Source organism: Cucurbita moschata, unplaced genomic scaffold (genome assembly GCF_002738365.1).
Source record: "Cucurbita moschata cultivar Rifu unplaced genomic scaffold, Cmos_1.0 Cmo_Scf00017, whole genome shotgun sequence".
Classification (NCBI taxonomy): domain Eukaryota; kingdom Viridiplantae; phylum Streptophyta; class Magnoliopsida; order Cucurbitales; family Cucurbitaceae; genus Cucurbita; species Cucurbita moschata.
Genome location: NW_019268533.1, coordinates 4,138,995 through 4,150,886, shown reverse-complemented (window position 1 = coordinate 4,150,886; position 11,892 = coordinate 4,138,995). Strand labels below are relative to the sequence as shown.

Genomic DNA, 11,892 nt, shown 5'->3' with positions numbered 1-11,892 from the left:
AAAAAAAAAAAAAAAAAAAAAAAAAAAAAAAAAAAAAAAAAAAAAAAAAGCCTGTAAACTTGATTATGGTAACCGATCCGAATGTGATGAAATTATATGATAACAATGTCATTATAAACTTGTTACTTGGACTGTTGCATGCTGGCCATCATATCCCGGCTTATGCTGCTATGACAAACCTTATATCTTCTGCAAGATCAAGGTTAGCTCATTCTTTCAAAAGAAAAAACCACTTTAATTCCTTTTGTGATTAGTTTGAGTTTCATTTTATCGAAATAGTAAGAGCCGACTATAAAATAAAGATCATGTACTCAAAAGGAATTAACTTTTCAAGAAATCAAGCAAATGGGATATCTTTGGAAGATTTGTCTTTTTTTTTTTTTTTAATTTGGTTTATAAAGTAAGTGGGTGAAAATAAAACATGCTAAAAGAACTGGTTCGGTCATTCAAGATAAGTAAGATGTTCGGGTTAAGTTGGATTCTAAATTTAAGGTTTAGGAGAGTTATCTCTTACTAAAAAAATCTTCATTAAAAAGTGAAGGAGTAAGTAACATGACCATGTCTCAGGGGATGCAAATTGATGTCCGGGCTGTTAAATAAAAGCCATGCCTTATCTAGTTACATCTTAATTCATGGAGAAGCGTGATTCTAGGAGCCATTATTTTATCAATTTGGGCGAAGTCTTCGTCCACTCCTTCTATTTTTGTATATTTGTTTTTTCTATTTTTGTAATTAGATTTGTTATTTAAACCGTTCAATTGAAGTAAAATAAAAACATCGAGTCTTCATCATTATCAGCGAATCTCTCACTCTCTCTCCTTTTACTTCCGCTAATTTTTCCTTCGAAGAAACCTTCGGCCAATTTTTCGTCGACACTGTCTTCCGAATTGCCAGAGTCAACACGGGCCATCATGTATCCCTAAGCCTATTCCTCTTTTTCTCACAATTTTGAGCAATACTAATAGCTTGTAATTGATTTCATTTTTTGTTTTAAATTGCACAAAATATTTCGATTTTATGTATCTTATTTGCTTTTCCGTCTTTCTTTCTTTTTTTTTTTTTCAATAACTTTTAATAAATGTTGAAAAGGTGAAAGGTATAGCTCTTACCCACTCCCACTTAGTAATGTTATTAATAATTTAAGCAATATTCTTACCATAGTGAATGAGTTGATGGCATAAGTTGACATTATAAAAGACTCGCTAGTGTGGCTTTGGAGATATATTCATAGCACAAAGCTATAGACAATGGAAACGATTAATGTTTGTGTTATTATTGGATTTGTTTTAGGGGTTTATATGTTTGTGAGGAAACTCAATGAAATATGGTATTTGGTTAAGTTGGGAAGAAAGGCTTACAAATCTCTTCCTCCTGGTGACATGGGATGGCCTCTTCTTGGCTCCTCCTTCTCCTTTTACAAAGCATTTTCGGTCGGAGGTGATTCCGACTCTTTTATTTATCACCTTCTTACCAGGTATATCTCTTCATCTCTCTTTATCGGATTATGTATACCGTTATTACGTGCATGCCATGAAAGACTTTTAAAAACTAATTTAAATAGATTTCTCAAGGAACAAGCACCCTTGGCCACTAAGAATGTTTTTGTCCTTACCTAGAAAAACAATTAAGTTTTGGAAAAAGTTGCTTGGTTGGAAAATTCAAATATATGCATATATGATGTATGATTATAACTATCATGACTTATCGAAACTAAAATTTGACATTTGACCTTGGACTCTAGATAAATAAAAAGTACGTGTCTTACCTTCCTGCTCTGGAGGCATGAGGCAGCCGAAATGATCAAAAGAAAATAAATTGTTTCTCAAGTGGTACGTCAATTATATCTGTGTATAAATAATAATTTAATGGGACTTTTTTTTTTTGGGTCAACAAATTACTACTTGTTTCTTACCATCACCTAATTAAGAATTTTTAATAGGCTTGATGAAATTGATGATTACTGTAATAGTTTAAGTCCACTAGATATTGTTTTTATTTCTCAGTTAGGTAGGGAGAGGTGTCCACAACTAATAGATATTGTCTGTGTTTGCTTTTTATATAGGAAGAGATGCCAGTAATTGTATGTGTTTACCTATTATACAGGGAGAGGTTTCCATCCTACCCTTAATGCTTCTTTCCTCTCTCCAAACCCAAATGAGATCTCACCATCCACTCTTTTTTAGGAATCCACTCTCCTTGGGGACCCAATGTCTTCGGGTAGGGAGAGGTTTCCACACTATTAATGTTTCGTTCTCCTCTCCAACCGAGATTTCACAATTCACTCTTCTTGGGGAATCAATTGTCCTTCGTCCTTCCCCTTTCCAACCCTTATAAAGAATGTTTTGTTCCATTCTTCAACCGATGTAGGATCTCACAATCCACCCTCCTTAGACACCTAGCGTCCTTCCCCTCTCCAATCGATGTGGGATCTCACATTCCCTCCCTTGGGGACTCAGAGTCCTTCCGCTCTGCAATCTTTATAAAGAATGTTTCGTTCTCCTCTCTTACCGATATGGAATCTCACAATCCACCCTCCTTGGAGACCTAGCGTCCTTCCCCTCTCCAACCGATGTGGGATCTTACAATCCCTCCCTTGAGGACTCAGCATCCTTCCCCTTTTAAACCGACGTGGGATCTCACATTCCCTCTCTTGGGGGTCTAGCGTCCTCGCTGGCACACCGCCCCATATTTAGCTCTAATATCATTTGTAATAACTCAAGCACACCATTAGTAGACATTATCTGCTTCAGTCTGTTACATATCGTCTTCAGCCTCACGGTTTTTAAAACGTGTCGGCTAGGGAGAGGTTTCCACACCCTTATAAGAAATGATTCATTCCCTTCTCCAACTGATGTGAGACCTCACAATTATAAAAGATTATTGACCATGTGATATGTTTAGCATGGAAAATTGGAGGGGAAAAACTTGAAAACAATAATTTGTCATATAATCCTTTCCTCTAAAGTTGGGAAATTATAATTGTGGGCATACTTGCACAGGAATGGAAGAGTCGGGATGTATAAAAGTCACCTCTATGGAAAGCCAACAATCATCGTAACAGATCCAGAGATATGTCGACGCATCTACTTAGATGATGAAATCTTTAAGCCAAATTATCCAAACTCGGTAAAGATATTAGAAGTAAATGGCCTTTTCTCAAGGATGGATCACAAATGTGCATATAGAATCATGGCAGCTCCCATGAATGGCTATGAGGTATTGTCTCATTATGTGGACTTCATTGATCAAATAATGGCAGAAGGCTTGGAGAAATGGAGCACCAAGAAAGAGCCCATTGAGCTGTTGGGTGAGATTGGAAGGCTCTTTTTTAAAGTAATTTCACGTATTTTCTTGGGGACTGACATTGGTGCCTCTCGCATGGCTGAGCTTGAGACATTATATAAAGATTTGGGTCCTGCAATCTTGTCAATTCTTCCCTATGACTTGCCTGGATTCACTTTTCATCGCGCACTTAAGGTACTATCACACTTAAAAGGTACCATTATTTGTGTTGTAACTTGTGGCATATATTGACATTTATTTAGTTCATAGTTATTGTTTATTTAGATCACTCTCACTTATTTACTTTATAACTTTTTGATTTATTTCTCTTTTATTTGATTCAGAATTCTCATTTAATTTATTGTTTATCTTTCAATAATTTAGTTCACTTTTTTTTTTTTTTTTTGTTCATCTTCCATTTTAATACATGCTTCTGCTTATATAAAAAGTTGTCTAGGATGGTTGAGATATATAAAGTTTGATTGAGTTTGAGAATCATTTTGTATTGATGAATGAAATTTGAGATGGTTGAGATATATAAGGTTTGATTGAGTTTGAGAGTCATTTTGTATTGTTGAGTGACATTTGAGATGGTTGAGATATATAAAGTTTGATTGAGTTTGAGTGTTATTTTGTATCGTTGAGTGACATTTGGGAGGAACTTTGTTGGGGGACTTTGTAGTGGAAGAGTGAGATATACACTTTATAAATATTTTGATTATTGAGATTGGTCGTTACCCATAAATGTAGGATAATTTCTTTGATCCGAATTGAATTGCGTAAATCTTTAAATCTCTTCGTTTAATTTTTGTTTGTTCATGGGTGAGTGCGATCGATCTTCCTTCCACTTCCATTTACGCTTCCATCTTTTGTCAAATAATTAGTTCATCTTGAATTTTTTTTTTTCCTTTTTGGTGAATTATTGATTTACTTATGCCAATGGATGTGATTGGAAGATAATGTTATTTTGTACACAACAATTTGGCAGGCAAGAAAAAAGATAGAAAATATTCTACAATGTGTGATAGAGGAGAAACGAAAAGCCCTAGAAAAGGAAGAAAGAGAAGTGGAGAGCCAAATGGACAAATTGATTATGGCAAGGGATGAGAATGGGATGAAATTATATGATAACAATGCCATTATAGACTTGCTTCTTGGTCTGCTACATGCTGGCCATCATACCCCATCCTATGCTGCTATGTGGGCTCTTGTGCACATCTCTCAGAAACCTCATATCTTCCATAAGGCCAAGGTTTGCTCATTCTTTCCAAAAACCACTTTTAATTCCTTTTATGATCGTTTTGACTTGCATTTAACAGGAAGAGCAAGAGTCGATTCTACAACAAAGACTATCTACTCAAAAGGGATTAAATTTTCAAGAAATCAAGCAAATGAAATATCTTATAAAGGTATGTTTTTTTTTATCTAACCTGCATTTTAAAATCTTCTTAGAAAGTGAGTGAGTCGCTCAAGCAAGTAAGGTGTTATGACAAGGTTGCAGGAAAGTGTTGAGGTTGTATGTCGAATCTGAATTCTAAATCTAGGTTCTAGGAGAGTTGCCTCTACTGGAAAAATCTTCTCCCAAGTAAAAAGATTAGGTTAATGAACACAGTTTAACAACAACTTAAAGCTAGTAATCTCATTTCATGTAGTGTCCCATACCCAAGATTCGGAATCCTATTTCGATACGTGTGTGCCTTGATATTCCGTTACATTCTTACAACATGGTCACATTAATTACTTCTCGCTTCTAAGAGTGAAAGTTATCCCAAACAATCAACACAAGTCCTTTTGTCGTGTTTTATTCTCACCCACATGCATCTTAAGAAAATTTTCAAGAGATCACCCAACATATAATTACTCAAGTAAAACACACTTAACTTTGGAGTTCCCATGGTCACCCGAAATGAAAGTGCATCTTGTTGGTATAGGTATTTATTTTCAATTCTTTTAAATTTTTCTAAGTCATTCTATTCTCGGGATCACTCTCATTTAAATGTTGTATCGGTTTATTCATGTATCTCTCCTTTATTCAGTGTCATGAGTTTGATTTATTTATTGTTTCAGTTAATTAACGAGGTATTGAGAAGAAATACCATCGCTGTTGCAAGTTTCCGCAAAGCAAAAAAAGATGTAAACATCAATGGTCAGTTATTCTATCATTCTATGATATATAATCACGTGACATTTATAATTTCTTTATTGATCTTTTCATGTTTGTTTTAGACTACACCATACCAAAGGGATGGAACGTACTAATTTGGACCAGAGCTATTCATATGGACCCTCACTTATATTCAAATCCACGAGAGTTTGATCCTTCAAGATGGGAGGTAGGATTTATGATACCTACCAATTCATTAACATGTTTATCATAAAGATATTAATGTGGGTAGTGTTCATAAGCAGAATTATTCACCAAAGCCAGGAACATTCATCCCTTTTGGAATCGGAACTAGGTTTTGTCCTGGAAGTGAACTTACCAAGCTTGAGATTACAATTTTACTTCATCACTTTATCCTCAATTACAAGTAAATACCCATCCAAATCTATCTTTTTACTGTTTAATCAAAATAAAAATGCATAAGTGATGGAGTTGTTTTGTTTGTGTTATTGTAGAATGGAACGTGTCAATCCAAAATGCTGCATCACTCACTTGCCTGCCCCCAAGCTCGTAGACAATTGCCTTTGCACAATTACCAAGCTCCCATGATTAGAGATGGTTGTAGTTTGGAAATAACAAAAAGTGATTCCCAATGAATTTATGTTGTTTCCTTATTATAATTCACTCAATAAAGTGCTAGAGTTTAATGAATAATTTTATACATCTCATTGCACAAGATCTAACAAATTGTACCTCATGGAGTAACTAAACTTCCATAAATTTTGATAGTAAAAAAGTGTTTGATAAAATGAGTGTTATAAACTAATAAATGACCCTTCGACAATTATGTCATTGTAACCTGTATATGTCTTATTTTGTATCTCAATTTAGTTCATATATTTAAGCTTCTAGGATCTATTAGTTTACTTAAGCTCATCTTAATCTTAAAGTTCTAACCCGGTGGAGACTCTTGTAGTTTCATCTTGTTGGAGCTCATTTTTCTTTTTAAAAATATTTCAAAATTTTAGGATAATTTGGTTAGCTCTTTTCTAGTCATGCATTTTTAGTCTACCTATATACAATAAATACTTAATGAACACCCTCATAATAGTTTCAACAAATAAATTCAAAATAATACATATTGGGACCCCAATAAGTTCATAATATAATCATCAAGGAGGGAGTGACCCTCGTGCCTACCACCTATCATATACTCACATGATCCTTTGCCCTTATCCAAACTAGTTCACAATCAAGAAACAAATTCACCCTCATGCTTTGATGTCGCAATCTGGGTTAGGGCAAGACCTCGTTAGCATTGTAGCACCGATCGATTGATCAAAAAGGAGAAAGGCCACCTGAGAGTGAAGGAGTTGAGAGTCGAAAAAACATGACAAGAATGAGAAAAATCATAGATTATTTTTCCTTTAAAAGAACTTGAAATATATATATATATATATATATATATATATATATATATATATATATATATATATATATATATAACATACCCAACCTATAACCTAAACTAATTTGGAATTCATAATCTATTCGAATCCAAAGGTTTTTCGATTATTGTTCCTTACCTTGTCTTTCCCATCATTATTCTTTTAGAAACTCCGATTTTCTCCAATTACTTCATGCCTATAAAAAAATCTAAACGATAGCATACTATGTATGCTATTGAGTTCGAATTATACCATTATTTTCCCCACCTAGTTGTCTTTATTTCTAAATTTATTACACAATTATTTATTTCAATTATTATTGAATAATCTAATGGTAGAGTTGCAAGAGCCCCCACTCTAAAAGGACCTGAACTAATCTCAACGAGAAAACGTAAGCAAGAGAGCGTTGGATGAATGATCGGGCCACATTGCAGTGGTTGGGAACTAAAACCTAAATTAAGAAGAGATAGCTCATCATCGAGTACGTCCTCCTACGAAAATAAACTTTTAAGTGCATGGTAACCATTGACTATCCACATGATCAATGCCCAATCACAGGATGAATCCATTGTGTAGGATAATCGATCAAACTACTGACTTACACATCCTTAGTTAGTCTCACGCCTAGTTCAACGGTATTGTACTAAAGTGGAAAGGGAAGTGAAAGTCCTTGTACACCCGACCGACTAATGGGAATTGAATTGACACCAAATTAACATACAACCACCATGATAAAATATGAAAGTGAGAATTTTGAGTGAATCTGTCCTTGTGTGATGGAGAATCCAACCTCCACGATAAAGTAGTGTGTTTGCTAGAGGCGGAGGGTGAGAGGAAAATGCAAGAGGCATTTAACGCTCTTATAATACTAACATGAAACATGCTAAAAGAACCTGAGTTGACATTTTTTTGTTCTCGTAGGTGGTATAAGATAAGTAAGGTGTTGTGGCTAAGTTGTAGGAAAATGTTGAGGCTATGTACCGAATCTAGATTCTAAATCTAAGGTATAGGAGCGTTATCTCCTACTAAAAAAAATCATCACTCTTAAGAAGCGAGGGAGTAGATAACGTGACCATATCGTAGGGGATGTCGGGGCCCTCATGTATCCCAAACCCTATTCCCATTTTGTAAATAATGTGGAACAATAACATAATTTGTAATTGATTTCATTTCTTCTTAATTATGATGTTGTTTGATTTTAATTGTGATGTTGTTTTGTATTTTATTTACTTTCGTTTTGTCTTGTTAATCGATAAATTTTAATAAACGTTAAAGAAGTCAAATTAAGATATCAGCTTCTACCCACTCCCACGTTTTTAATAATTTAAGCAATATTCTTACCATAATGAATAAGTTGATGGCATAATTGACACTATAAAAGACTCTCTTGTGTGGCTTTGGAGATATATTCATAGCACAAAGCTATAGACAATGGAAACGATTAATGTTTGTGTTATTATTGGATTTGTTTTAGGGGTTTATATGTTTGTGAGGAAACTCAATGAAATATGGTATTTGGTTAAGTTGGGAAGAAAGGCTTACAAATCTCTTCCTCCTGGTGATATGGGATGGCCTCTTCTTGGCTCTTCCTTCTCCTTTTACAATGCATTTACGGTCGGAGGTGATCCCGACTCTTTTATTTATCACCTTCTTTCCAGGTATATCTCTTCATTTCTCTTTATCGGGTCATGTGTATCGTTATTATATGCATGTCATGAAAGACTTCTCAAAACTAATTTGAATAGAGGTATATGAAAACTTAAACGTTTTAAAACTCCTTATATTTATGTTTGAAATTCTAGAAAAAATCTTAAAATGATAAATGATATGCTTTAAACATCATAATCAAAATTTTAGTATTCATCAAAACATTTAAAATATTATTGTCAAATACCGTAACTAAAATCTAAAAATAAAAATAAAAAGGTGAACCATGACCACCAAAAACGTCCTTGTCCTTGTCCTTGTCTAAAAAAAATTAAGTTTTGAAAATGGTGGTTGGATCAAAAAATTCAAACATATACAAATATGACCATCCTTACTTGTGGGACCTAAACCAACTCAACTTATTATGTTGATAAAAAGTATATGTGCATTACTTATATATACATGATTCATATACATGCACATGAACTTGCTAAGTAAGCATTACCTTCATTCTTTTGAGGCATGACACGGCCGAAATGATCAAAAGAAAAGAATTTATTTTTTTCTGGACAAATTACTATTTATTTCTTACAAACACCTCATTGATCTTTTTTAATAAGTTTGATGAAATCGAGAATTATTGTAATAGTTCAAGTCCACTACTAGTAAATATTTTCCACTTTTGCCTGTTACATTATCATAGGGATAAGTTTCCCTACTCTTATAAAGAATGGTTCCCTTCATTCCATCAACTTCACGATATTCAAAACGCGTCCACTAAGGAAAGATTTTCACACCCTTTTAAGGAATGGTTCCTTTTTTTGTTTCCCTCTCCAACCAATGTGAGATCTCACAATCTACCCCTTGGGGGCCAACGTCCTCATTGACACACCGTTCGGTATCATCCTCATGATTTTTAAAACCTCACAATCCACCCTCTTGGAAGCCAACGTCATCGCTGGCACACCGCCTGGTAAAATCTCACGATTTTTAAAACGCATCTGCTAGAAAAAAATTTCTACACACTTGGGTGTTTGGTTCCCCTCTCCAATCGAAACGAGATCTCATTTAGAAAAGATTATTGCATTCTTGCACAGGAATGGAAGAGTCGGGATGTATAAAAGTCACTTCTATGGAAGGCCAACAATCATCGTAACAGATCCAGAGATATGTCGACGCATATATTTAGATGATGAAATCTTCAAACCAAATTATCCAAAATCGGTGAAGATATTAGAAGTAAATGGTTTTTTCACAAGGGCTGATCACAAATCTGCATATAGAATCATGGCAGCTCCCATGAATGGCTATGAGGTATTGTCTCATTATGTGGACTTCATTGATCAAGTAATGGCAAAAGGCTTGGAGGAATGGAGCAGCATGAAAGAGCCCATTGAGTTGTTGGGTGAGATTGGAAGCCTCTTTTTTAAAGTAATTTCACGTATTTTCTTGGGGACTGACATTGGAGCATCTCGCATGGCTGAGCTTGAGACATTATATAAAGATTTGGGTCCTGCAATCTTGTCCATTCTTCCTTATGACTTGCCTGGACTCACTTTTCATGGCGCACTTAAGGTACCATTATTAGTGTTGTAAGCTGTGGTAAAGAATAAGTTCATGATCTTCTATGTATATATTGACATTTATTTGGTTCGTAATTCCCATTTATTTGGATCATCTCACAGGTTCATAACTCTTTTGGTTCACATCTCTCATTTATTTGGTTAATCTCTCATTCATTTGATTATCTTCCATTTTAATACATGAATCATCTTAATTCATGTATGATAATAATACTTTTATGTCTATATAAAGAGTTGTCTAGGACTTCTATGTATATATTGACATTTATTTGGTTCGTAATTCCCATTTATTTAGATCACCTCTCATTTATTTGGTTCATAACCCTTTTGGTTCACATCTCTGATTTATTTAGTTAATCTCTCATTCATTTGATTATCTTCCATTTTAATACATGAATCATTTTAATTCATGTATGATAATAATACTTTTCTGTCTATATAAAGAGTTGTCTAGGATGATTGAGATATGTATAAAGTTTGCTTGAATTTGAGTGTCATTTTGTATTTGTTGAATGAAATTTGAGAAGAACTTTATTGGGAGACTTTCTGTGTGAGATATAGACTTTGTAAATATTTTGATTATTAAGGTGGGTTGCTACCCATGGATGTAGGGGAATTTCTTCTCTCCAAACCACAAATTTTTGTATCTCTTCGTTTAATTTCTGTTTGTGGGCATGTGAGGGTGACCGATCTTACTTCTGCTTCCGTCTTCCGTCCAACAATTACTTCATATTGAATACGTTTTTTGGGGCATTATTTATTTACTTATGCTAATGGATGTGATGGGAAGATATTAAATGTTATTTTGTATACAACATATTGGCAGGCAAGAAAAAAGATAGAAAATATTCTACAATGTGTGATAGAGGAGAAAAGAAGAGCCCTAGAAAAGGAAGAAAGAGAAGTGGAGAGCCAAATGGACAAATTGATTATGGCAAGGGATGAGAATGGGATGAAATTATATGATAACAATGCCATAATAGACCTGCTTCTTGGACTGCTACATGCTGGCCATCATACCCCAGCTTATGCTGCTATGTGGGCTCTTGTCCACATCTCTGAGAAACCTCATGTCTTTCACAAGGCTAAGGTTAGCTCATTCTTTTAAAACCACTTTTAATTTCTTTTGTAATGGTTTGAGTTACGTTTTACAGGAAGAGCAAGAGTCGATTATAAAACAAAGACCATCTACTCAAAAGGGATTAACTTTTCAAGAAATCAAGCAGATGAAATATCTTATGAAGGTATGTCTTTTTTCTAAAAAAAAAAATTCGTAGAAAGTAAACCAATGAAATCCAAAGAAGCTATAAGAACCTGGATCAGTTTTAAAGGACATTTTTCACCAGTGAAATGCAAAGAAGCTATAAGAACTTGGATCAGTTTTAACTCACACAAGTCGTTCGAGACATGTAAAGTGCTCTAACTAGGTTGTAGGAAAATGTCGAGGCTGTGTATCGAATCTGGATTCTAAATCTAGGGCTTAGGAGCCTTACCTCCTACTAAAAAAATCTTCTACCAAGTAGAAAAATTAGGTTAATGAACACATTTTAACAAGAACGTAGAGTCAGTCATCACATTTCAAGTAACACCTCGTGTCCAAGATTCATCTTTTTTTTCATACTTGTGTGCTTTGACATGCTCCTGCAACATGGTTACATTACTTACTTCTTGGTTCTAAGAGTGAAAAGTATCCCAATAGATCAACACGAATTTTGTCGTCGTGTTTTATTCTCACTCCCATGCATTTTAGGAAAATTTTCAAGAGATAACCAAACATTTAATTACTCACAGTTTCTATGATTGAGTCACAAAAAAAAAAAAAAAAAAA

The 11,892-nt window shown here is 34.3% G+C and overlaps 2 protein-coding genes across 2 annotated transcripts in view; both read left to right on the top strand.

Moving 5' to 3' along the window:
• Positions 1-6,043, top strand: part of LOC111454913 (beta-amyrin 11-oxidase-like) — a 27,953-nt gene extending 21,910 nt beyond the window's left edge. The window contains exons 3-10 of the mRNA XM_023096381.1: positions 1,232-1,474; positions 3,000-3,477; positions 4,271-4,534; positions 4,602-4,691; positions 5,350-5,428; positions 5,509-5,534; positions 5,692-5,813; positions 5,902-6,043. Of these exons, the coding sequence (XP_022952149.1) occupies positions 1,248-1,474; positions 3,000-3,477; positions 4,271-4,534; positions 4,602-4,691; positions 5,350-5,428; positions 5,509-5,534; positions 5,692-5,813; positions 5,902-5,995 (1,380 nt within the window). The 5' untranslated portion in view covers positions 1,232-1,247 and the 3' untranslated portion in view covers positions 5,996-6,043. The remainder of the gene's footprint in view (positions 1-1,231; positions 1,475-2,999; positions 3,478-4,270; positions 4,535-4,601; positions 4,692-5,349; positions 5,429-5,508; positions 5,535-5,691; positions 5,814-5,901) is intronic.
• Positions 6,044-8,265: 2,222 nt separating this feature from the next.
• The window catches only part of LOC111455409 (beta-amyrin 11-oxidase-like), a 5,345-nt gene continuing 1,718 nt past the window's right edge, over positions 8,266-11,892 (top strand). The window contains exons 1-4 of the mRNA XM_023097075.1: positions 8,266-8,492; positions 9,579-10,056; positions 10,891-11,154; positions 11,219-11,308. Coding sequence (XP_022952843.1) covers positions 8,266-8,492; positions 9,579-10,056; positions 10,891-11,154; positions 11,219-11,308 — 1,059 coding nt within the window. The remainder of the gene's footprint in view (positions 8,493-9,578; positions 10,057-10,890; positions 11,155-11,218; positions 11,309-11,892) is intronic.